Source organism: Ailuropoda melanoleuca, chromosome 15 (assembly GCF_002007445.2).
Source record: "Ailuropoda melanoleuca isolate Jingjing chromosome 15, ASM200744v2, whole genome shotgun sequence".
Lineage (NCBI taxonomy): Eukaryota > Metazoa > Chordata > Mammalia > Carnivora > Ursidae > Ailuropoda > Ailuropoda melanoleuca.
In genome coordinates this window covers 6,452,655-6,476,569 of record NC_048232.1, presented here as the reverse complement: position 1 = coordinate 6,476,569, position 23,915 = coordinate 6,452,655, and the positions used below count along the sequence as shown (strand labels likewise).

General features: G+C 47.1%; 1 protein-coding gene across 1 annotated transcript in view; it reads left to right on the top strand.

Annotated features, from left to right (window-relative positions):
* The first annotated feature begins 4,564 nt into the window (after positions 1-4,564).
* SFMBT2 (Scm like with four mbt domains 2) overlaps positions 4,565-23,915 on the top strand; it is a 234,767-nt gene continuing 215,416 nt past the window's right edge. The window contains exons 1-4 of the mRNA XM_019808390.2: positions 4,565-4,706; positions 9,694-9,839; positions 17,367-17,461; positions 19,156-19,396. Of these exons, the coding sequence (XP_019663949.2) occupies positions 9,743-9,839; positions 17,367-17,461; positions 19,156-19,396 (433 nt within the window). The 5' untranslated portion in view covers positions 4,565-4,706; positions 9,694-9,742. The remainder of the gene's footprint in view (positions 4,707-9,693; positions 9,840-17,366; positions 17,462-19,155; positions 19,397-23,915) is intronic.

The window sequence follows — 23,915 nt, the reverse complement described above, 5'->3', positions numbered from 1 at the left end:
CCGGAGAATATTCGCTTTTCTGAGTCATGTGAAGAAACGAACAACGGCAAAGCTTTTCCCACTTGGGAGTAGCACACGTGAAATTATGAGTGTGTTCATTAGTTACATTGCAAGTTTCTTGAACTACTCTGAGGCAGATCACTTTGAAAAGTCTGGGTAACTTTAAAAGAAACAGGACATTTCTCTTACTGCTAATATAACGCAGTTCACTACAGTGAGCCCTTGTGAGTTGCAGCCTTTGGAGGCCGCCTCATGACTTAGAATAAAAAGCTTCATGTTTTCACCTGAGTTTGCATAATTGTCTCTGCACAGTAAGAGTGTAACATTTATCATGTCTAATAAAACAAAATCAAGATGAAAAAGTGGTCTGTTAGTCAGTAGTGGGGTAAGAAAGGAAGGAAGGAAGAGAATTTGTGGACTCTCATAAGTGGAGATCTGAAGCTGGAGCTGGAGTCCTCTATTGTTTTGGATTGAAGAGGGAGATCTTCCTTGGAGCCCACACGTGCCTCATCTCAGGGAAGAAAGGGATTGCGTGTGTTTGAGATGTTCCCTTCTAAACCAGTGACAGTAGGTGGAGACCCCAGTCCTTCTATGGCAGAATATGGGGGAATCCTTCTCAGTGTATGTTTACCAACCTGAGAATACAGATGTAAAGACACTCATGCTGGGGGTTCCTCTTGGAATGACCCAGAAGACCTCCAGACAGGTTCCTAGGATCAGCAGCCTCACTTGCTCTCAGAGACGCCAGCCAGCCCCTCAGTTCCCTGCCCTTAAACAGGAGAAACCACAGACTGGTTACCACGCTTCTGAGGAAGGTGCCTAACATAAAAAGTAGAGACCAAAACCAACAAAGAGAGAAAAATAACTTACGAAAGAGAGAAGAAAAATCTCTAAGACGAGATCATTAATCACTGCAGGGAAATAATAGCAGACTTTGCATCCGGGTAACAAGAACAGGATAGGGTGGGGAAGGGAGTCTGAGTGAGAATTTAAAAAGAGCTTTGTGAAAATAAATTGTAAAGCTCCATAGAAGAGCTAGAAGGAAAAGCCGTTGGTTGATCCTAGGTGGAAGATTAAAAAAAACAGTGACAGAACATAAGAAAAATTAAGCAGATTGAGGAGGCCCGACATTTGAATGAATATTTGGGAGAGAGAACAGAAAACAGAGATGAGGAAATCAACAGTAATTCGAGAAACTATCCGAGTGCAAGAACATGAATTTCAAACTTGAAAGAAGTCGGTGTGCCCTGAAGCCACAAGCACATCGTAAGTAGTCACGTCATTGAGAACTTTCAGCTCAGAGGCCCGGGTAACTGGGCTGCAGCCAGCCTTCCCCAGTGGAAGCTGGGAGACAGTGGACAAAAGCCCTTAAAACTCTTCCAGAGGATGTTTTTTTCCGCCTCAGAGTTTTTTTTTTTTTTTTTTAAGATTTTATTTTCTTTATTTGAGATGGAGAGCAAGTGAGAGAGAGAAAGAACAAGAGCAGGGGAGCAGCAGAGGGAGAAACAGACTCCCCACCGAGCAGGGAGTCTAATGCAGGACTCTATCCCAAGACCCTGAGATCATGACCTGAGCCAAAGGCAGGTGCTTCACCGACTGAGCCACCCAGCCGTCCCCCTGACCTTGGAATTTTTTTACCCACTTAAACTACTGTTTGAAACGTGAGGGTCGGTAACGACATTTTCAACCATGCAAGGCCTCATGCTTTCCACCTAAATCCTTTCTTAGGGAGCATACCTCCCCAAAAGAGAGAAATGCAAGAACGGGGAAGACCTGGGACCCAGAAGAGAGAATGTGTTAGGAAGGAGCGAGAGGCAAGGTCTCAGGATGGCATCTGCCAGCCAGGCATAGAAGGTAGTCTGGATGGGAGCAGAACAGAGGTCCTGGTGGAAAGTTCTTGAGATGAAATTAACAAAATGCCTATATATCTCAGTTTATTGAGAGAATTAGACAGTGAGTGGAAACGTTGCATTTGAATGGGTGATAAGTATGTTAAAACTTAAGACGTGGAAAGAACAAGATCACAACTGAGTCCAGAGCAGGGTTGTGCGAGGAAGGGGAAGCAGTCCCAGCGTGCTGCGGGGTCAGCGGGGATGCCTTCACAGGGCTGCTAGGGTCACACCTGTTAGGAGAGGAAGGGCGGGGAGGGAGGAAGGGGGGGAGGAAGGGAGAGCAGACTGAGTGCTAGCTCATGACTTGATGACAGAAACTGGGAAGTTCATAAGTGAGTTGTCAGAGGTGTGGAGGTGAGCACCGTGGCCATCAGCCAAGGGGTTTGAAGGAGAAGGGCATTCCTAGGAATGAGGGACACCATGGGAAGAGTCCCTAGAGATTGTACAACCCAGTTTCCTCTTGCTTTTTGAGAACAGTGACCTGGAAAAAAATAATTTGGCCAGATACATAGATCTGAAGAGTCAACATGATGCCTTCTTGGTAAACTGTAACGCTTACCCAACTTTATGGAGAACAGGCTGGCCTGACTTGGGCAGATGGTGTAGCAAAGCTTGACTTTGTGAAATGAAATTGAGGTAACTGGCATTCTATAAGGAACACTACTTATCATGCAAGACTATTTAATGCAGAGTTATTTCTGGAAGAACCAACCTTCCCCTCTCCACATGTAAATGACTTTGCAGAAATATAATATCTTTTTTAGTACACCTATGTTAAATATCTCTTGGTGAAGAACTACTTTATCTTTCTCAGCCACCCAGACAAAAATCTTTTCATCAAGCAGTGGTTCTCGGAGTGTAGTGCTCGGACCAGCAGCGTCAGGTGGCCCCTGGAAACTTGTTAGAAATACGGATGAATGGGCAGTTCTCCCGATCTGCGGATCAGAGACTCTGGGGATGGGGCCCGGCAGCCTGAGTTTCGACAAGCCCTCCAGGTGATTCTGTTGTGCCTTTGGTTTTGAGAACCAGTGGGGCAGTGGGTGGCATTCTAGGTAGTGAGGACCCCCTCACGTACGGGTTACGCTCATGCCATGAGGCTTACCCACCCACCCACAGTGTAGGAGGCGTTGCTTTCCCTTCCCTGGGGACCTCCGCCTCCTTGGGCTTGAAGCACCTTGGTCACCATTGATGTGAACTGTGACTTTTTTTTTTTGGAAACCAAAGACTGCATTTGACATTAGTCTTTGGATAAAAGCTTAGTGTGCATCCTGAGGTCAACAGTGACTGTCTAAGCATCATAATCACAGGCTTATAAAAAGGGAGCACAGCCCCGTAGGGTGTGTTTGTTGGGATTTGGGCCCTAAGTGGGAGTGGTGTAGACGAGATGAAGCCTACTTCCCTGTGAAGTGGTGGCAGGAGCAGACAGTGCGCCAGGCTCCCTTTCTGTCTTGCCTCGCTTCTCCAGGAGGCTCACGTGTGTGATCACAGGTGTCTCTGAGGGTGAAGGGCAAGCGCATGCCCTTCCACTTGGAGCGGAACATGATCACTCTGCAGACTAACACTGACACGACCACATCCAGCTCCTTGACTGTTTACTCCTCCCTATAGATGATGGGGAGCTCGGATGTTGAGCAGAGGATGGACAGTGCACTGTCTTTGATGCACAGACATTTCTACCCTGTGCCTTTCAGACACACGGTATTCCGTTCACGGTCAAGTGCCACGTGATGATAAAGTCATAGGAGACTGCGTTTCAGGCTGTGCAGAATCACAGTCGTCCCTTTATAAACCAGCCAAAAGGACTCCAAATTTAATGGCTGCTGAACTAAGGGGGAATATATGGACGCGAGTCATACTTCTGTTTCTCTGAATTTTCTTATAATTCAAGGAAGGCTTGATGCACGAAAACATAGCCTTTTATGTGTAAGGATTTAATATATGATAAAGACAGAGTGTGGAAGCCCAGTGGGATACAAATGGATTAATACCCGTGTGTGTGTGTGTGGGGGGGTCAGCCCAGAGCCACACCTCACAGAATATTTGTACAGAAATTCTCCCTGTGTTAAAAAGTTAAGTGTAAGCCTTGGAATCTCAGAGAAGTTAGACTTCTGGTGTCTCAGGGTGGGGGGAGGGCTTTTTGAAAATACAACTTCTAGGGGCGCCTGGGTGGCTCACTTGGTTGGTTAAGCATCCAACTCTTGATTTAGGTTCAAGTAATGATCTCAGGGTCGTGAGGTCGAGCCTCACGTTGGGCTCTGTGCTGGGCATGGAGCCTGCTTAAGATTCTTTCTCTCCCTCTGCCCTTTCCTCTCTCTCTCGTAAAAAAAAAAAAAATACAATTTTTAGAAAAATCAAGTGAATGGTTAGATTTGACTGAGTTAAGAAAAAGAACTAACATTCTATCAAAAAGAGTCTAAAAGGCAGGTTGAGGAAGATATTTGCAGTGGTTTTGTGACGTAGAATATGGAGCACTCTTAAAAGTTACATGAAATACCAACAGTTAAAATGTGGGACGGATATGAACAGGGTTATCACGGGAGCCTAGCGTGTTACAATGGCAGGAGGCTGTTTTTTGAATGTCACGTTGAGAAAAGGGAAAGGAAATGTGGTTGATGGCCTGGAGGGGGTTGGCTACAGATATATTCTGTTGTCACTGCGAGGCACGGTCTAAGTGAGGTGCAAGTGAGTCCTGCGAGCTGGAGAGCATTTGAGCAGCATGGATCGTGAGGCTTAGATCTGTTCCTGCATTTGGCCCCTTGTCTCACCTCTGGGATTCCATGTGAAGGAAGCGTCCGAGGTGCCTAGCGTTTATGGGTAAGTATGATCAGCACAGCACTGCAGATGATGGGGAAAAAGAAAAATACAGTTTAATGGTCAGTAGGAGGGGAATGGTAAATAAATTACCTTATTCATATTATAATAAAAATTGCGCAACCATTTTGAGTCATGTTTTCAAGGAATTTTAACGATGTGGGGGAAATGCTTTCTGTGTAATGGTAAATGAAACATGAATTAAAATTCTAAATTCTACGTGACCTCAGACCCCGCAGAGAAGCTGTCAGGAGGAGATACTATCCAAATAAAAGCAATTATCCCTGGGTGTTAGAATGACAAGTGATTTTCATGTGTTCCTTCGTAATTTTATTGTCATAGATTTCTACAGAATGTGCATACCTTTTATGGGAAGGAAGAAAGTAAATATTGTTGGAAAAGTGCAAGTGTGATGTGTCATTCGCCAAAATAAATACATTTTGTGGTCGCCTGTGTAAACAAAAGCCTTGTCACTTGTCCTTACAGAATAAAGTAAGGTCTAACTCTGCCACTCACTGATGTGGCTTTCTTTTTGATATTTATAATGTTACCCTTGAGTTCAATTTAAAATGATTGATTCGGTGCATTTAAATTGATGTCTTACTTTACAGCCCCCATCTCTGTTTTTACAGTGTCTGGACAGGGGCAAGTGCATAGAGCCGAACCCCTAAGACGTCATAAAAACTTCAGCAAACTTTTCCCCTTTTAATAAGTATTCTTTAAGCCATTGATACTTGAGTGATTTCTTAATAGTTACATTCATGGACTTTTCTTTTTCCTTCCCAGAGAAACTTTATGCCTGATTACAATTTTGAGCTGGAATGGTTTTCCTGAGTTTATAGATGAATGAAAAAGGAAATGATTTTAGTGGGACGCACATGTGTTACCTTCTTAGATCATTTCTTCTTTGAAATTATATTGGTGCAAAAATGCAGCACATTCTATAAAAACCTGCTACATTGGAACCTTTCCTGTGAAATGTTTGTGGAGTATCACGGGGAAGCTGTTAAGTCTCTTTTTGAAGTTTCTTAGGTTTTAAAATTCCTGCGTTCTCTTTTAATTAGTTTGCTATTGTTAAATTAAAACTTTTAAGAGAGCCGAGAATTGATGGTTATTTAGGACATGCTCCAAATTCAGATATAGTAAAGTCTGGCTTACCTGTGCAGTGGGCTAGCTGTGCTCCCTAATACGGCAGCCACTGTGACTTTTAAATTACAATTAATTAAAACTGAAATTGAAATCCTCTTTCACGCTAGCTGCATTTCAAAGGCCCAGTAGCCACATGTGGCTGCTGGTTACTGTATTGGTCCTTGCAGGTCTAGAAAGTTCTGTTGGACCTTGCTGGTCTAAAGATAATTCAAAATAGGTAAAAGGCCCTAATAATTCCCATTAGCTCTAGAATACTATCTAGTGAGTGTCCTTCCCCACCCATTTTCTTCCTAGTAAGACCGCTTATGCTAAAATTACTTAACCATCTTTGAATATTCTCCAAATGATAGGAGGAGGCAGAAAAGAATTAACTGGGGCGGGGTGCTTACTCTGTTACATTTCTTTCAGATAAACAGGTGATCTGAATGCAGAAAATAAACCATTAACACCAAAAAAAGCTCTGGTAGATTCATAGAACTTCAGATTTGAAAAGAGCCCATTGGTTGCATGTAATCAAGCTTTCAGGAGAAGTTTGAAGGAACAGAGAGGTCAAGTAATTTGCCTCGGTCACACAGCTCAATTGCGGCCTTGTTACTCTCCAAGTTACTGTAATTGTGTTGTTCAACAACTTTAGAGAGGAGAGGAACCAATTAGAGTGGGATTAACTTTACACAGGATCACAAGTGTATTGTAAAAAGCAGGAAGTTACCCTTAAAAAACCCAGCTCTGAGCTTTCTTTTCATGTCTTTAAAAAAAAAAGGTACTTTCATTAATAGAAAGTTTTACCTTTGGTCTTGAAACTAATATATATTTTAAGAATCAGAATGAAATATGCTTCCTTTTAAAAATAGCCTTTTTTGGGGGCGGGTGAGGGTGTTGGAAGCGGGAAAAGGATTTGCTTTTCAAAATCCTGTTTCCGTTTTGTAGAGATTCTGGGCCAGTGAGATGCGCTCGCCCTACAAAGTCCATTGGAAGTAAATTTCTGTGGAGTGGTTTGTCATTCTCCTGCTTGGCGTGATTTCTCCGATAATGTTGATTTCTGTAGGCACTGCCTAGGTTCCTTGCGTGGCAGAGAGTGAGCTGTGGAAGGGGGCTTATTCTAGGAAGCTGCCTCCAAGCTGTGAAGAGATCACCCCTTGTTAATGTGGGGGGATCTCCAGGCTTGTTTGCACCATGTCCTGTGAATTGTACTTTCCAAATATGTCCTGCACTTGTTTCCTTCTTTTCTCCCCTGCTGTCCTAGTTCAGACCTTTGTCCACATGGTCCTGTTTCAGTCGTGTCCCTGTCTGACCGTCTGTCCAGTGTACGGCTGCCAGAGCGAGTTTTCTGGAATAGATCTGATCATTGCACTCCCTTCATTGGAATCCTGCGGTGCGTCCTCCTTCCTGCCTGCAGAGTGGAACGCAGGGTTGGAGTCCTCCCTTTGGCACACCATCCTCCTTTCCTTGGGGTTCAGTCTTGAGTCTGTTCTGCTAGCACTTTCTCTGGTTGTGCCCCCTGCCCCTCCATCCTCGTGGTGATCGTGGCCCCTGTGCCTTGCTCGCCTCTCCCTCTCTGTGTCTCTAGTGTCTCCTGTCGCTGACCAGCTTGTAAGGGGCCAGTACGTGCCCTCAGTAGGGACGCCCTCTGTTCGGGCCGTCTGTGATACTCTCTTGGCTCTGAGTGTCTCCCCTCCTGTGTTGTTCAGCTGCTTGTCCTTCTGCCCTCCCAGCGCTTGGTGATCTCCCCGACAGACCCCGGCGGACATCTGTGAGGGGGGCAGTGTTTTGCAGAGGGTGCCGTAACTTCCTCTGGCTGCCCCTGTCATTGGTGGGCGTGGTGTCCCTGTCTAGGTGATCGGGTGATGTGCAAGCTCACGCAGACGCTTCCGTCATCGCGGGCAGGTACGTGTTGCCAGTGGTGTGCTCTGCGCGTGTTCTCACACCAGGCACTTGTTGGCTCTTGGGTCTCTGGTGGGATAGCCACCCTTGCTTATGCACAAGTGAGTTCTCTGCAGACGGCAGTGGCCATTGCTCCCGGATCCGGCGGCCCTGGGGACACACTGGTGAGTACTGCTGCCTGCTGTAACATCCAGGCCTAGGGCAGGAGCGCTTGCGGGGAGCCCTGGTGGCCTGTCCCGCTCCTGTCCGATTGGCTGCGTGCAGCCCCACGGGGAGGAGATCTCCAGAACCATGGCTCCCCACAAATTCCAAGGTCTGTGTCATAATAGGAAAAGGAAAGGAGCACTCTTGGGAGAATACAGTTCTGCCTGTCATCCTGTGCGTTATTTTAGCAAACTGATGTCGCTGGGGTAAAATTAACCAGCCTCAGCGTGTAAAGTGCTGGGTTGTCCAGTGCCCTCTGTTTTACAGCATCTTGGAGCCCGTCTATCTGTTACATGGGTTCCTTTACTTAATCCCTCGTTTTAAAAAACACTATTTAAAGAAAAATACACTCTGTTTCTATTCAGGTGTAAGTCGTGTGTGTGTGCCCCCCGTTTCCTTGCACCATCGGTCTTAGACGCTGCTGGAGGGCAGGGTTAGGACTGTTTTGCTTTACTTTCTCGGCCCCGCGCAGTGCTCCGGTGAGCATGTGGTATTTACCGGTCCTCGATGTGACGTTTAAACAAACCCAAGAAGCCATTTCAGCCATCGTCTTGCTGGTCCTGACTTCTGCTCCTCAGACCACACAGCCTCATTTTGCTTCAGAAAATAGGATAAGCTCCTGTGCTCAGAGACTGCGGAATGAGTGAAGGATAATCTCCCAGTTGGTTACGTTTGCCTGATGATTCCTCATTTTGTTTGCTTATTTGTGTACTTATCTTCGTACCAGCAAGACGCATAGGTCGCTGCGGGAAGAACCAGTCTAGACATTTCCGTGGTTCCTATTCTAAAATAGGTATTTTCTTTCTTTGTATTTTGATTGCGAAATGGCTTCGTACCCCTGCCCCCACCGTGTCTGGCGTATTATTTTATACAAACAGGTGGGTAATAAATTCGCGCTGAGTTAAGTTCTCGTGCTGTGTACCTGGTACCTTGTCTGTCTCCTCCGGTAGAGTTTTTCTGCGTTTTTCCTCCCATTGCACAGATGACTGACACCCTTTTATGAACCTTTAATTTTGACCAGAGCTCAAAATAATTTTCCAGGGAAGTAAACTGAACAGCACCAAAAAGGCTGTGTGCATATGTATGCGTGTGTGTGTGTGTGTGCGTGTGTGTATGTGTGCATGGTGGTTTTAAAAGGCAGTGGTATTCTTAAAAGGCATTTTACTGTATGTGAGTGACAAAATATTCTATTTATAGGTGTAGAGGCACTATCTTTTTCTTCATCCATCCTTGCCCTTTCGCTGATTTAAACTTTCATCTACACGTGAAATAAAAGCAGACGTTGAATGCATGAAAGATTTAAAAGCCCCGCGTGGCTGTGTCTAACCACCAGAGCTGTCAGCGGCCGACCCTTAGGAGTGGCGTGTCTGGCTATTTCATGGGCTGTAACGTAAATGAACTAAATTGTATGTTCTGTGAGAAGCACCTGCAGTTTTACCTGTTTTTCCACCTGTCATATCAGAATGCAAGTGAAGAATAGCCATGCTATTACAGGAAAGGTCTAATTGGTCAGAAAGCCCATTGGCAGAGGTCGATGCTTTAACTGGGTCTGGTGGTGCTTTGCTTGGGACACAGGAGATGTCTCACCTGTGTGTGGGTATTTTCAATTATCAACATTACGTGACATCCTGTATGTTACAATGATGTGGTAGCAGCTCTGATAGGATGCTGTTATTTTGGGGGGACCTTAAAAACAAAGAAATATAATCAAGGTGCTCTAGTTTTTTTTTTTTTTTTCTTTGTTGGTTGCTCTTAGGTAACTCTTGCAGGATGCATTAAGGGAAGAGGAGCCTTACTCACTCGGCATGGAGAGTTTGTCCGCCTCCAGCATGCAGGACCCTTCCTCCTCACCCTTGGAGAAACAGCAAAGTTCAGTGAGCGGTAATGGAGGTCTTGATTCAGGTAGGGCTTTGTTTTCTGGAGCTTTCTCTGACGTTTTGTTTTAGTGACCAGTATCTTCCCCAAAATGTTCAGGAAACAACGGGACAGACATTTCCTGATCTCTCACACTGCCTGTTCCTAGGATTTGCTGTTCCATTTATAAGCATAGAACAGCTTGAAAGTTATGCAGAGTTTGGCTCAAAATTAGTATTTCCTATACTAGACGGAGACAGTAGGTTACAGTGAGGTGACAGATCCCTTCAGAATCTCAGTGGTTAACGCAGTAAATGTTTGTATATCATTGGTGCTAGCCCTAGAAAGAGCTGGTGTGCTTTCTATGGATTCATGCCACACCATCTTTTTGTTACGGGGTAAGCAGAGCGTTGAGGGTCCTGAATCAACAGTGACTTGCTCTGGCTCCGAAGACACAGCTGTTACTTTCGCTCAGAACCTCTTGACCAGGACCAGTCTCGTGTTTACACGCTGCAAGGGAGGCGGGAACCTCATCCTTGTCTCCCACGTGCCCAGAGGGACAGACCAGGGGGATCTGCCCAAACAGTGATGCCACCACCTTCTCTCCTCGCCGAAACCTCGAGCACATCTTTCAGAGATGTGCCTAATGGGAAAGAAGCTTAGGTCATGTGAATCTGTGGTGAAGTTTTTCCTCCCTTCAAGGAATCTAACACCTCACCAGTCTTTGATTGAATTTTAATATTTCATCAATGAATTTATACATGGATCTTTTTCTAAATACTTACACAAGAGTCTGTTTTAAAAAGATACTTCTTTTCTTTTTTCTTTTTTAAAGGATTGCTCTATTTGCATAACAGCAAATTAAATCAGGACAGCTTAGCTGTCTGGATCGTGAACATTTGCCCTGGTGAATTCATGTATAAATGTTGATCCTTACTGTAGTGGGAGATTTGACCCTTATCCGAGAAGTCACGATGTTTGTCTTCATATTCTGATGACTGCTGCCAATGGCAGTATTACATATGGCTCGATACCATTGAATTTACTGCATTAATTCAAATTTGTATTTGCAAAAAATCTGGAAACCCCTGAAGTTATCATGTTCGTGTCTGCTTCCGAATCAGCCCAGTTTCCCCACCCGCCCCCTTGGGATTTTTCTGTACATAAGCTGGAGTGAGGAAACTTCTAGAAGCAGAGCTGAGTCATTGTCTCCCAGTGGAAGTATGGAGATTTTCTTCTGTGGAAACTCAATCCCATAGGCGGAAGGTTCCCCCCAATTCTACTCTTACTTAAGTACAAATAGGCTTTTTAAGAAAAGTCTGTCTTACGTTTGGTGCATGAGATAACGTTTCCACTTTTGGTTCGCTGGGCTTTCACTGAGCCTTCGCCGAATGCACGTGCCATGTCTGTGACTGCCTCATTTTCAAAGGTGTGTTTTTGAAACTGTTTAAAAACCAAACGTGTGTTGACTTTTCATTTTCTTGCACCTGCAATATATCTGTCTAGCTTAAGTGGATTTTGAAGCCCATTGGTAATAATATGGTGTCGGGAAAATGACTTGTGCTGCATTTCCTCGCGGGTAATTCCATGAGTAGGCAAGTAGGAGATTTGTTCTGTCACCGGCCAGGCTGGGCTCGTCCCGCAGGCCCATCGTGTGCGCACACTTCACGGTGGCTTCCTTGCTCGTGCGCGATGGGCGGCCTCAATCATATAAGACGTGCAGATCTTTACTAGAAATGGTAGTTCTGAAGGGCTCCAAATGATCTTAACATGTACAGACATGGGCCCCGGAGCTTTTTTACCCCTTTTGTGGCTGATCTGTCCCTTTTCCTTGGAATTTCTGTAAGCACCTCTGTGTGGAGGAGACTTGTAGATAGTGCCACGAAGAGCGACTCCTATAAAGGGGAAATAAACTGAGGGCAGGGTCTGAACCTCTGTAGGGAACAGAGGCCGACTTGTAGAAACTCATTGTCGTCTCGAACATTGAGTTTGTTAAAACTGAACTCAAGTATGAGTCGTCAGGAAGCTTATTTTCCCCTTCAAGCTGGTAATACAGAAAATCGTTCCCGTTCTGGTGTCGGTGGTAGGGGCGTCTGGTTGTGGGGCCCACTGTGACATGCTTGGGGCTGCCACGGGCTGTCGGCCCACGAGCGTTTCGGGTGAGACTCACTCACCAGAAGAGCAGGAGAAGACACGCTTAGCTGGTTCTCCGTTGACAGAGGACAGGTACGTATGTGGTCCTGAGTTCGAACTGTATGGCAGGCATTCTCTAAGTACTTTATGTGTGTTGACTTGGTTTACCCTTCCATGACCCCACGAAATCGCTGCTTTTATTATCCTCATGGCATAGAGGAGGAAACTGGATGATATGGCGAAGTCACTTGGCTCCTGCATTGGAGCCAGGATTCCAGTTCCGGCGTCTGGAGGCTTGGAAGCAGGTGCTCTGCAACCGGGTTGTACCGCCCTTCCGTGCAGGGCAGAGTCACCTGTGTGCGCTTGAGCACGCCCCCTCCACGTGCACACACACGCTTTCTGGGACGCAGGCACACCCCAGCTCCTTTCTGGTCCTTTCCTCCACTTGTGTGCTGTCCCCTCCCCACGTGTGATGGGACACAGGCCCGTCGCTCCCCAGCAGGTGGCTATGCATAGGTGCATGTTGCTCTCCTCTGCCCAGATGACGGGGCCAGCGCCTTCCGTGGTTGCTCCCGGCTGCTTTGACTTGCGTTCCCATGCCCAACCCCAAGCCACTGCGGTTCCTTACTCAGACGATCCCTCCTCTGACTGGAAAACTTCACCGTACAGCAATGAGCTCCGAATCTCGTTAACCGCTTGTTTATTTTCTGTTTAGCCTCTTTTCCTAAGGAAAGCTCAAATCCTAGTTTGACTGGCACCTCAGTCCTGTAAATGAAATGGTCACCACTTGAAATGAGTCCTTCTCCCAGGAGCGTGGAGGACATGGCTGGGATGAGCACAGATGGACGAATGGAAGGTCTCCCCAGTGGACAGGACAGACGGCGTTTCACCGGGCGCACACAGAGGGCTGTGGACCAGAATTGGCTTTCTGGAATTCTAGGCTTCTCCAGCTGCCGTGATAAAAGCAAGCAAAACAATATGCTGACATGGTGATAAATAGACTCCTTGACATTATTTTTCCAGGCTGGCTAAATGTAATTTCCCGATGAGGTTTGTAGATAAAGTGGTGTTGCACATTTAGACCGGGCAGGCCTCTGAGTAAAAAGAATTATGCTGGGAACGCAAGCTTAAAATCTTTTTTTTTTTTTTTTTTTTTTTTGGTGTTAGGAATACATTAACTGGAGTCCCACAGGCTTTTCTATTCTGGAAGGAAAGGAGTCAACAGTCTCGTTAGAAAAATTCAGATTTCTTATTCTTGGTGCCAGGAACTGGTTCTGTGGTCCTCCAACATGTTCCCTGTTCAAAACAAAACAAAACAAACAAACAGAAGACCAAAAAAACTTCTCTTTAGAATAGTTATGCCCCCCCTCCCCCCCGCTGGGTAATTGGGTGATCTTTATGTATTTTCTTTTTTCTGGAAAATCTTTCTGGCCGTCTGCATCGTCTGAATGCAGGTGACTGTCCCCCCTTCTCTGGGGCACGTCCTGCAGCCGTGAACTTGGCCCTCGGCCTGGCCTTGGCCGGCCCTTTCCGAGTGTCCTTCGTGCTGTGAGCCTGTTTAATGCACTCAGTGGAACTACTTCTTAAACCTTGCGATGGTATGAACGGACTATCAGCAGTGAAAATTGCAGAGATTTAATGCCTCACTTTCTTTTCCCGTGTATGTATGAGGAATAGCGAGCTCACGAGGAGAAGGTCTCGTGGGAGGTTTCATTGACTCCCAAACTGTGGATTCCCCATTCCTTTATTGGCTGTGGCCACGGACTCTGGCACTCAGCCTCGCAAAGTGAGCCCGCTTTCAGACGGTAAAACCAAAACCCAAGATTTGACTACTTAAAAAAAGAAAAAAAAGGTGCGTGAGCTGCTTATTTACTCTGCTTTACACTGTCAGATGCGTTGCTTACACACCTCAACTTGCAGTGTTCTTTTTCTGTCTGTTAGGAAATACGCTGGTCACATAAATAGCCTTCTGTTTTCCACAACGGGATGGCCACTAATGAGCCCGCCTGTTTTCTTTTAAAATGTGAAATTTTCTTGGTCGCGTTTCACGGTCTGTTTTCATGACATCATGGGGAAAAACGCTTCCGACTGGTGCCTGGCAGAGGAGGGAGATTGTCAGAGTTTCCCTGATAAAATGTTTATGGGTTTAAGAGGTTTATGAATCAGCTGTAAATATTTGCTCTAGGTTTATGAGACCTCCACTCATAAACGGGGTGTGTGTGTTTATCTGTTGCTCATTGAAACGTCTGTAGAGAACGGGCTGTTCAGGGAACGTGTGCCTGGAGGACGTGCTATGAGTTACAGGTCAGGAAAGGCCTTATTGTAGGGACCCTAAGTTTTGTGTATGATTTTATTGTTTAAAACTACCGGTGCTGGGCACACAAGCTTTAATTTTTAAAATCCCATTCCACGGTTGACTTTTAAGTATTTTCTGTTTACCGTAGAATGTGGAACAGCTCTCTCTGCAGAAATGTTCTTAGGAACTCGCTGGGGAGTCACTGGGGGACCTTTCCGTCTCTTGGTGACTTGAATGAACACCTGAGTGAGCCTGAAAGCCGTCTAACGCCTGTTTATGGCAGGAAAAGAAACATGGTTTGTAATGAATTAAAATTCGGTTTTGGGTAGAATGCTAGTAGCCTCGAATGGAATCATATGAAGAGTGAAGAAACTTAGCGAGTGGTTTCAAAGCTGAAGCTGAGAAATTTAAGCCACGGTTTCACCCTCGTGGATGATTCCAAGCGATGGAGTCATCGGTCCTTCCAGGCGTGGTGCTGAAGCTCGTCAAAGCTTTCTAGCCCCAGGCACTGGCTGCGGCAGGCACCCCCTCCTGGTTCTGTCTCCACGCACGTGCTTCTGATGCCAGGCAAGCAGTCACTCCCGAAGAGAGCCCTTCTATTTTCCGGGAGCTATTAATTCACCCAGGGGCTCTCCCAGGACCTTCTGTCTCCAAAGGCCCAAAACTGAGTTTCACGCCCATGTTGTCCCCCTGGTTGTGTCCTCCTGCAGAAGACTCTAGGTCTCTGCATACAGTGTTCTCTCCGAGCTTGGCTGCTGCTTCCCACCTTACCCCATTTCCAGTGTCTTCGCGCTGCCGGGCTTGGCTCTGGAATGCTCTCGTGCTCACCAGCACAGAAGACAGAAAAGCTGGCCCTCAGCCTGCCTTGGATTCTCCAGGAGGAGGAACGGTGGTGGTGGTGGAGTGTATATGCCCTACGCGTGATGCAAGCAGAAGGGAGACATCAGAAGGTGTCTTGGGAGAGTTCCAGCTTGAAACTAGACAGCCTGAGTTGGATTCCTGCCTCTGTGGCTGGACAGTTGGGTGGTCCCGGTGACCCCCCCCCCCCAGCCTCTCTGGGGTCCCGTTACCTTTTCTGTGAAATGGGGATGGTAGTCACCATCTGTCAGGGTTCTTGTAAGGAGGGAACGGGAGATGCACGTAAAGCAGTTCAGAGAGAGCTGACACCCTGGTCTGTTGTAGCTCTTAGGACACTGCTGGGACCGCGTGGTGGCTCTGTGGGGCCGGAAGTGCTTGACCCTGGGTGGGTGGGGGGCAGGCATGCCTGCAGCTGGCGTGGGCTGAGCGGGAGCCGGACAGGTAAGGTGTAGTAGAGAAAGCCCCCTGAGCAACTGAGTCGTGTGCACGGATGCTTCCTGCTAGCGCATCAGAAAGCAGACCTGGTAATCGATGCCTGCAGCCTTTTGGGGAAAAGAGTTGTGGCTTGAGCCTCTGGGTGACACCTGGAGGGGTTTTCCAGACTGACTGCTTTCCCTGCGGGTTTGCTTCACGGTGTTTCAGCAGTGTATCTTGTTAGCTGACCGCTGGGAGATTGCTGACTTTTTTCAGGGAGCCGTTTCCAATGGAAGGACCTAAATCCCTGGATAAAGCGGAATGTTGGGCGAAAAACAAGGGAAAGGTTTTCTCTTCAGGTAGCTTTTATTTTTCTTGCACATTTAATTGCAAACCACCTCATGGGGGTCAAAGTTGAGGAGGCTAGTTCCAAGCAACATTGATTTAAAGACAACATTTAAGGTAACTGCTTTTAACCTAGCATGTTCTGGCTTTCCAAAAATGGTCTTCTGTCCATTTCTGAGACGATACAGAGTATCGCAAGAACATTGCTTTACCTACTTACAATTGAAGAAATCTTTGGTAGGAGAAAGGTAGTGATAACCTGCAAGAACAAGGCTTGCTTTCCTAGAGCCTCCTGTTGCTGATTCCCGGGGCTCGCCTGCCAGGATATACCACCCCTCCATTCCTAACATGACCAAGAGCGGTATGTGTTCTTCGTCCGTGAAATAGGCTCTTGCTTGTAGAAGATACACAGGTTGGACGTCAGCATCCATCCAGCATTATTGCAAGGGAAGAAAAGCTAAACTGTGAAGCTCTTATCCACACGTGTGGCTAGCCCTTCCTGCTCTATATTCTTTACGATGTGATAGCCTTGCAGATAGGTTAAAATAATGTTTGCAGCTTAAGAGTTCTTTCCATTGGAAACTGTGACATAATATTGTTATCCATGCTCTAAAATGAGTTATTTGGTTCTTCTTGACTATGGGGATTGTTTCTTATGCACAGTCTTAACTGTGTTGCAACGTGCTTGATTGGCAGCTGGCTGGTTTCTGTCACTAAGTTGCTAGGTGACCTCCCATCCTTGAGCAAGCCTTCTGGACCTCACATAGCTTTTTCCTTGGAATAAAACATCAGAGTCAGTGCTTCCTAAAGTCCCGTATGACACTAACGATCTGTGTTGTTACTTTATAATCTCTAGTCGTAGGAAGTAACACGTGCTCAGAGGTGCTCATGCTGTCTACACATCAAGGTGCCGCCTCAGTGCCCGATGGTTTCCTTTACCCCGTCCTCCAACCTCCCCGGAGAAGGGAGTGGCCACCGCGATGGTGGGTGATTCCAAACAAGTTCTCTAACAGGCGGCAAATCTGCCTGAAACAAGCCTCATGTCATTTGCCTAAGAGCGCTGAATTTTACCCTTGATTTTGCCAGCGTTTTTGAGGGAGGATTTCTTCAGCGTTCCCTTTCCTGAGTCAATACTCTACAGTCAGCACACCGAAGCGGACAGTATCAGCAGCAACCTTTTTTTTTTCCCCAAAGATTTTATTTATTTGAGAGAGAGAGAGAGCACAAGTGGCGGGAGCAGCAGAGGGAGGGGGAGAAGCAGGCTCCCGCTGAGCAGGGAGCCCGACATGGGGCTCGATCCCCGGACGCTGAGATCATGACCTGAGCCAAAGGCAGATGCTTCACCGCCGAGCCCCCCAGGCTCCCCTCAGCAGCATCCTCAACAGATCCTTCTGCACCGTTGAATTCCCTTGTCTCTTGCAATAAGGATTTCCTGCTCTTCATGGAAGGCCGGTGCCTTTCCATTCTTCGCTCTGGTGTTGATCTTCTTCTGTTATTATTATTACTACCATTTTTTTATCTTTTGACAGAAGAAGGTTCAAGCCTGGAGGAAATTGGCTTTAACTGGGGAGAGTATCTGGAAGAAACAGGTGCCAGCGCAGCTCCTCACACATCTTTCAAGCATGTACGTAACACTCCTTGTCTTTCTCATCTGGATTGGGGGGGGAGGGGCGTTTGCAGGAAGATGCCGAACCTTTGGGAAGAAAAGGGAAATTGAGGCAGGATTTCTTAGAAATCGAGAGGTGAGGGGGACGTCCGTTTGCTTTCCGCAGGCAGCTGCGGGGAAGATGGTCCTCGTCCTTGCACTTGATGTTCTCCGGTCAAGGGGGCTGGGCCCAGTGTGGGGCTCAGTGCCTGAGGAACAGCGTGCACCTTACCCTTGTTCTGCACCCTAAGGAGCCCAAGTAGACAGACGTGGCCCTGTAAAGGGCACACAGCCTGAGACAGGTAGCACTGATGGGAATAAAGAGCCAGCGAACTAGACAAATACACGTGATGAGTAGTGTCATCTAGGTGGGGGAATGGCTGGGTATTTTTATTTTGAATGGATATTTTCATTTCAGACTAAAAGTCTTACAGTGTAACATTTGTGGGCAGGTGAGTGAAATTAGAGGAAATAAATGTAAATATTCAGAACACATTTGGATCAAACCAGAAAATCATTTCCATCAGTAATATTTCTTTGAATAGCATACCTAGCGCGTTCAGCCAAGGGCAAGTCCCAGGAAATAAAAGGTGGAGGTTTTATCAGACTTTTGATTATGTATGAGATTTTGGTAGTATATCATTAGCAAGGGAAAGACTGAATTTCCAGGATCCAAGTTCTGAGGCCTTACTATTGCTTTACTGGAAATGAAAATTTAATTCTGAGAAACATTCCCCCCCCCCCCCACTGGGCTATCCAAGGCAAAGATTTAGCCTGAGTATGGTAAGCAAACTGGGGCACTTATCCAGCCTGTACTTGCTTTTGGCTCTTTTGCCTCTTATGATGCTGGGATGACTTGGCTAGATCCCTTGAGGGGGTTTAGGGAAGAGATACTGATCGACAAACTTTTCCTTCCTTTCTGTACTAGGAAGTCATCAGTATTTCTCCATGTGGAGCCGCCCTGTTCTCTTTGATCCAGTCATTTCTCCCACTTCCTTTTCAACCCAGTGTGGTTTCCTTCCTGGCACACAGTTTCCCCAGGCCTCTGCACCAGGTTTAAAGGAAAAGTAGCATGGACCCATGGACGAGCCACATATAATCCCAACATCTCTTAGGCAGGTGCTCCTCACACATGTCAGATGTGGGAGCTTTTGGATGTTATGGCTCACGAGGCCGCAAAGCTTTCTTTTCAGGGGAGGGCTAGTGGATATTAATAGACTATAACCCTTAATTAAAAAAAGAAAAAGAAATGGGTTCTCGAAGGCTGTGCTATTCATGCCGTGGCTGCTAGCCACATGGAGCAACTGAGCATTTCAGAAGCGTGCCGTGTCCGAATGGAGATGTGGTGTGAATGTAGAAAGCTTGCTGGAGTTTGCAGGCGTCCTTGGAAAAGAACAGTGTAAAACAACTCAATATTTTTCATGTCGATTGCATTTTGCAATGACAGTATTTGGGATATATTGGGTTAAATAAAATACATTACTAAGATTAATTTCATCTGTTTCATCTTTCTAATTTTTAACTTGGCTGCTAGTAAAGGTAACATCTGGTGGGTGGCTCGGATTGTTTTTTTCTTTGTGGTGAGATTATTTTTAAGTGCCGTGTCTTTAGTAGTTCTCATCCTCTTCTGGTCTGATGTAATAATGTTTTCCCTGTGTCTCTCTTCGCCGAAGGTTGAAATCAGCCTTCAGAGCAACTTCCAGCCGGGGATGAAGTTGGAGGTGGCCAATAAGACCAACCCAGACACGTACTGGGTGGCCACGGTCATCACCACCTGCGGACAGCTGCTGCTCCTGCGGTACTGTGGTTACGGCGAGGACCGCCGGGCCGACTTCTGGTGTGACGTGGTGATCGCGGATCTCCACCCCGTGGGGTGGTGCACGCAGAACAACAAGGCCTTGATGCCCCCGGATGGTAAGCTCCCTGCATCCAGACGGCCCGGGGGCCCACATCCCGAAGCCGCGCAGTCATCGCTCATGGAGCGCATAGACACTCGAAAACCGATTTATTGGAAGGCCTGGTGCTTTACGGATTTCTCCTTGAGTTTCAGTGTTGGGAGGGCTCCAGAGTGGGGGGACCTGGGTGCATTTTTAGATGTCCGTGGAGCCTTCTGGAGACAAATCCTCAAATGGGTGTGGAGGGTAGGAGAGGAGGGCGGAGGCATGGATGCCCGTGATCGAAGTCTTGTGTTCCCTTGGAGATGGATGGTGTTGCTTTTCTTCTGCTGTTAGAGACTGGGCGTTTTTTTTTTTTTTTTTAAAGATTTTATTTATTTATTTATTTGAGAGAGAGTGTGAGCTGGAGGGAGAGGGAGAGAGAATCTGAAGCAGACTCTGTACTGAACTCAGAGTCTGACGTGGGGCTCGATCTCATGACTGCGAAATCACGACCTGAGCTGAAACCAAGAGCTGGCCGCTTAACCAGCTGAGCCACCCAAGTGCCCCGAGGCTGGGCGTTTTGAACAGTTGCATCGAGCATCTGAAACGGGCTTCTCTAATAAGTTTTCATCTGTCTTCCTGTGGGGAGACTGTCCAGGTGGGAGGCGTGTAGAAAACCAAACAGACGTGGAGCAATGACATTCCTCTCGAGGGAATCGTCAGAGCTCGTAGAGAGAAGATCCATTTAGTTGCTAGAAAACAGTGGTTCTCTCCTGGGGTGACCGTACCCCGATGGACAATGTCTGGAAGCATTTCGGGTTACGACGGGGGGGTGCTGCTGGCCTCTGGTGGGAAGGCTGGGGTGCCACACAGGACAGTCCCCCGAACAGAGAATCATGGGGCTCGAACTGCCAGTGGCACGGAGTTGGAGAAACCTGGAAGGAGCTCGACTGATCCCGTAAGTGAGAAAAGCCTCGTTTCCAAATATTTGAATTTAACACCCTGTTCTCAGTGTTTGATTCCGCGGTGACGGCAGCGGTGATGCTTGAAGACTTTGGATGCTGGTGCTCAAACCTGTGTAATGTCTTCATAGTACCTGTCTGCCTGTTTTAATTTTTACTTGATATCTTTATTTCCGCCTGACACGTAACGTTTCAGAGCTGAATTCCGAGGTCCTTTTAGTCCACCGTATTGGTAGTTCCTTTCGCCTGGAACTTTTGGATTTGATCTTCTTTCTGAAGATCTGATACCCTGTTCTTCTGATGGGTGGGAATGGTCTGTGGCTCTCTACTACCCTGTGTCAAGAGTGATTGAGAGCCTGCTCAGAGGCAGTCACGGGCCCGCGAACCCATGGAGCGCTCTTGAGCTGCATTTCTGTGACGTTTGTAAGGACTGAATACGTTGCCTGGGCCTCGACTGACATCATGGCCCCTGAGTGCCCCAGAAGAAAGAGAGACGGGTCCTTTGGTCCTGCTTTGGGTCATTGCACCTGTGCTCCCCATGTGCAGGCCTCCTCCCGTCCCTCTGCCTCCTCCAGCGGTGAGCTCACAGGCGGCCAAGGTCAGCCCTGTCTTTGCCCACAAAGCCCCTGGTGTCCTTGGAGTTGATCACATTTGCCACTGTGCCCCTCCCTCACTGATACTTGAAAACAAATCGAGTGACAATATACATACTGTAAAGTTCATCCCTTGAACGTGTGCCCTTCTCTGATTTCTGGTATAGTCACAATACTGCACAACTGTTGTCATTGTCTTAATTCCAGAACACTGTCATCACCCCATAAGGGAATCCTTGTGCCCACTGACCGCCACTCTGTTCTCCCATCCCCCAGGCAGTGGTGACCGCTGGTCTGCTTTGTTTCCTTGGCCTTGTTTATGGAAACACAGAATCACAGAACAGGAGGCCACTTGGGTTTGGCATCTTGAACTTGCATCCTGTCCTGGAGGCTCATCCCTGTTGTTCGCCACGTGGGTCAAGACTTCTTGCCTTTTCCTGGCTGCATACTATTCCACTGAGTGTCTGCACCGCACTGTGCTTCGGCATTCGGCCGTGGGTGGGTGCAGCCGTGGTCCCCGTTCTGTGGTTTTACCCTGAACGGCGGGCTCCGAGGTGGGAAATCGCTCACCTGTGTAGCCCGGCGCTAACACCTGTGCCTGGCGAGTTCTCAGTAAGTGCTCGTCAGCAGATTGATGCTCTGGAAGGAGGTTCTTATCTGTTTATTACACAGACACCCTTGAAGAGGGGCATCCCTGGAGTGCCTTTCTTCCTGGCCTTTGAGTCAGGGCTGCTTGTGCCTTTGGAGCTGTGAGTGTTTGCCTTGTTTCTGGTCTCTCTGCGGAGGGAGGGGCACTCGTGGGTGGTGCTTTGTGTCGGCGGCCTGGCCCAGTTCTGCACGCACACACAGTGGGCCAAGCGGGGTAAAGTTCCTCAACATGTCCCAGGCCCGGCCTGCACTGTGTCTGTCGTAAGTGACACTTCCATGTTTCTTTTACTTCTTTACCATCTTTACGGAGTTTTAAGTGGGCGGAACCTTGTGAACTGCAAGCACCGTGTCAGCCCATCTCTAGAACCTTTTTGTCTTGCATAACTGAAGCTTTGTACCCACTGAACCGCAGCCCCCCACTTCCCCTCCCTGGAAGCCACCATTGCACCGCCCCATTCTCTGGGTATAGTCGCTTCCCGTTGCTCACGTACCTGGACTCGTGCAGTACGTGTCCTCTTGTGACTGGCTTACTTTCCCTCAGCATCGTGTCCTCGAGGTTCGTCCGTGTGCAGCATGTCCCAGGATTTCCCTTGTTTTCCGTCCGATTTTATTGAGACCGAATGGAGCTACAGCAGTGTGTGAGTCCGCTCACAGAGATACGGAAAGGCACCAAAAGAAAAAATGTTTTTTCCTGGGATGAGAGCTCTCAGGATTGATTGTCTTAAAACTCCCAAACATACCGCACAGTGTGTGAGCTGGAGTCCTCATGCTGTGCCTTCCTTCCCTTGTACGATCATAACTGGACGTTTGTCCCTCTTGACCTCCTTCATCCAGTTTCCGTGCCCCGCCGTGCACGGCCTCTGGTAACCGCACATCTCAGCTCCTTTAGTATGAGGGCTTTTGTTTCTTTTTTTGTTTTGTTTCTCTGTTTGTTGTTTTTGGTTTTTTTTGAGTCCACAGGAGTAAGATGGTACAGCGTTTGTCTTAGTCTGTCTGACTTATTTCACTTAACATAATGTTTCGGGGGCCGTCCGTGTTGTTGCAAATGGTAGGATTTCCTCGTGTTCTTATGGCTGAAGAATATTCCGTTGTGTGTACATATGGTGAACATTTAGGTTGTTCCCGTGTTTTGGCTGTCGTAAATAATGCTGCTGTGAACATGGGGGTGCAGACATCTCTGTGACATAGCGTCATTATTTCCTTTGGGTAGATCCCCAGTCACAGAATTGCTGGATCACAGGGTAGTACTATTTTTAATTTTTTGAGGAACCACTGTACTGTTTTCCACAGAGTCTGCAGCGATTGGCAGTCCCACCAACAGAGCGTGCGGGTTCCCCGTTCTCTACATCCCTGCCAGCGTGCGATCCCTTGTCTGTCTGAGGATAGCCGTTCCTCAGGTGTGACGTCATACCTCCTGGTGGTCTGGACTTGCATTCTCTGATGATCCATGATGTGGGGAAGTACCCGTATGTGCTCTTTGGAAAAATGTCTATTCAGAGCTGCTTCTCACTTTTTCTTTTTCTTTTTTTTTTTTGATGGATCATTGACACACGTCAGAGGGAGAAGCAGACTCCCCGCTGAGCAGGGAGCGTGATGCAGGACTCGATCCCAGGACCCTGAGATCATGACCTGAGCTGAAGGCAGATGCTTAACCAACTGAGCCACCCCTTCTGCCCATTTTTACATTGGATTTTTTTTAAAGCAATCGAATTGTATGAGTTCTATATGTATTTTGGGGATATTAAACCCTTATCAGATCCATGGTTGCAGATATTTTTTTCCCATTCTGTAGGTTGTCTTTTCATTTTGTTAATGGTTTCCTTTGCCGTGCAGAAGCCTTTTTGGCTTGTTGTCGTCCCACTTATTTATTTTTTATTTTATCACTTGGGCTTTAGGTGTCATTTCCCAAAAAATCATTGCCAAGACTGATGTCAAGGACCTTTTTTTCCTGTGTTTTCTTCTAGAAGTTTTATGGCTTTTGGTCTTACATTTAGGTCTTTAGTTCATTTCGAGTTCATTTTTGTGAGTCGTGTAGATAGGGGTCCTTCTTTTTAAAAACTGAATAATATTCAGTCTGCTTTGAATGAAAACAGCCTCCACGGTGAGAAAATACAGTGTAACATACAATTATTTAATTTCCCTGTGGTCTCCGTCCTCTCATGAAGTAAACCAGTCTTGACGGATGATTTGTGCTGATGGAATATTGGGAAAATACCGGTGCCACTTGGAGAACGAGAGATCTTCCCGCTTGCCCAGCTCCGCACACGATGGCCACTTAGCCATGCCCACACCCCCCTTGGGTGGGTTCTCACCAGCTCCTGCCTTCTCACTGTCCTCGCTTATCTCATTCATG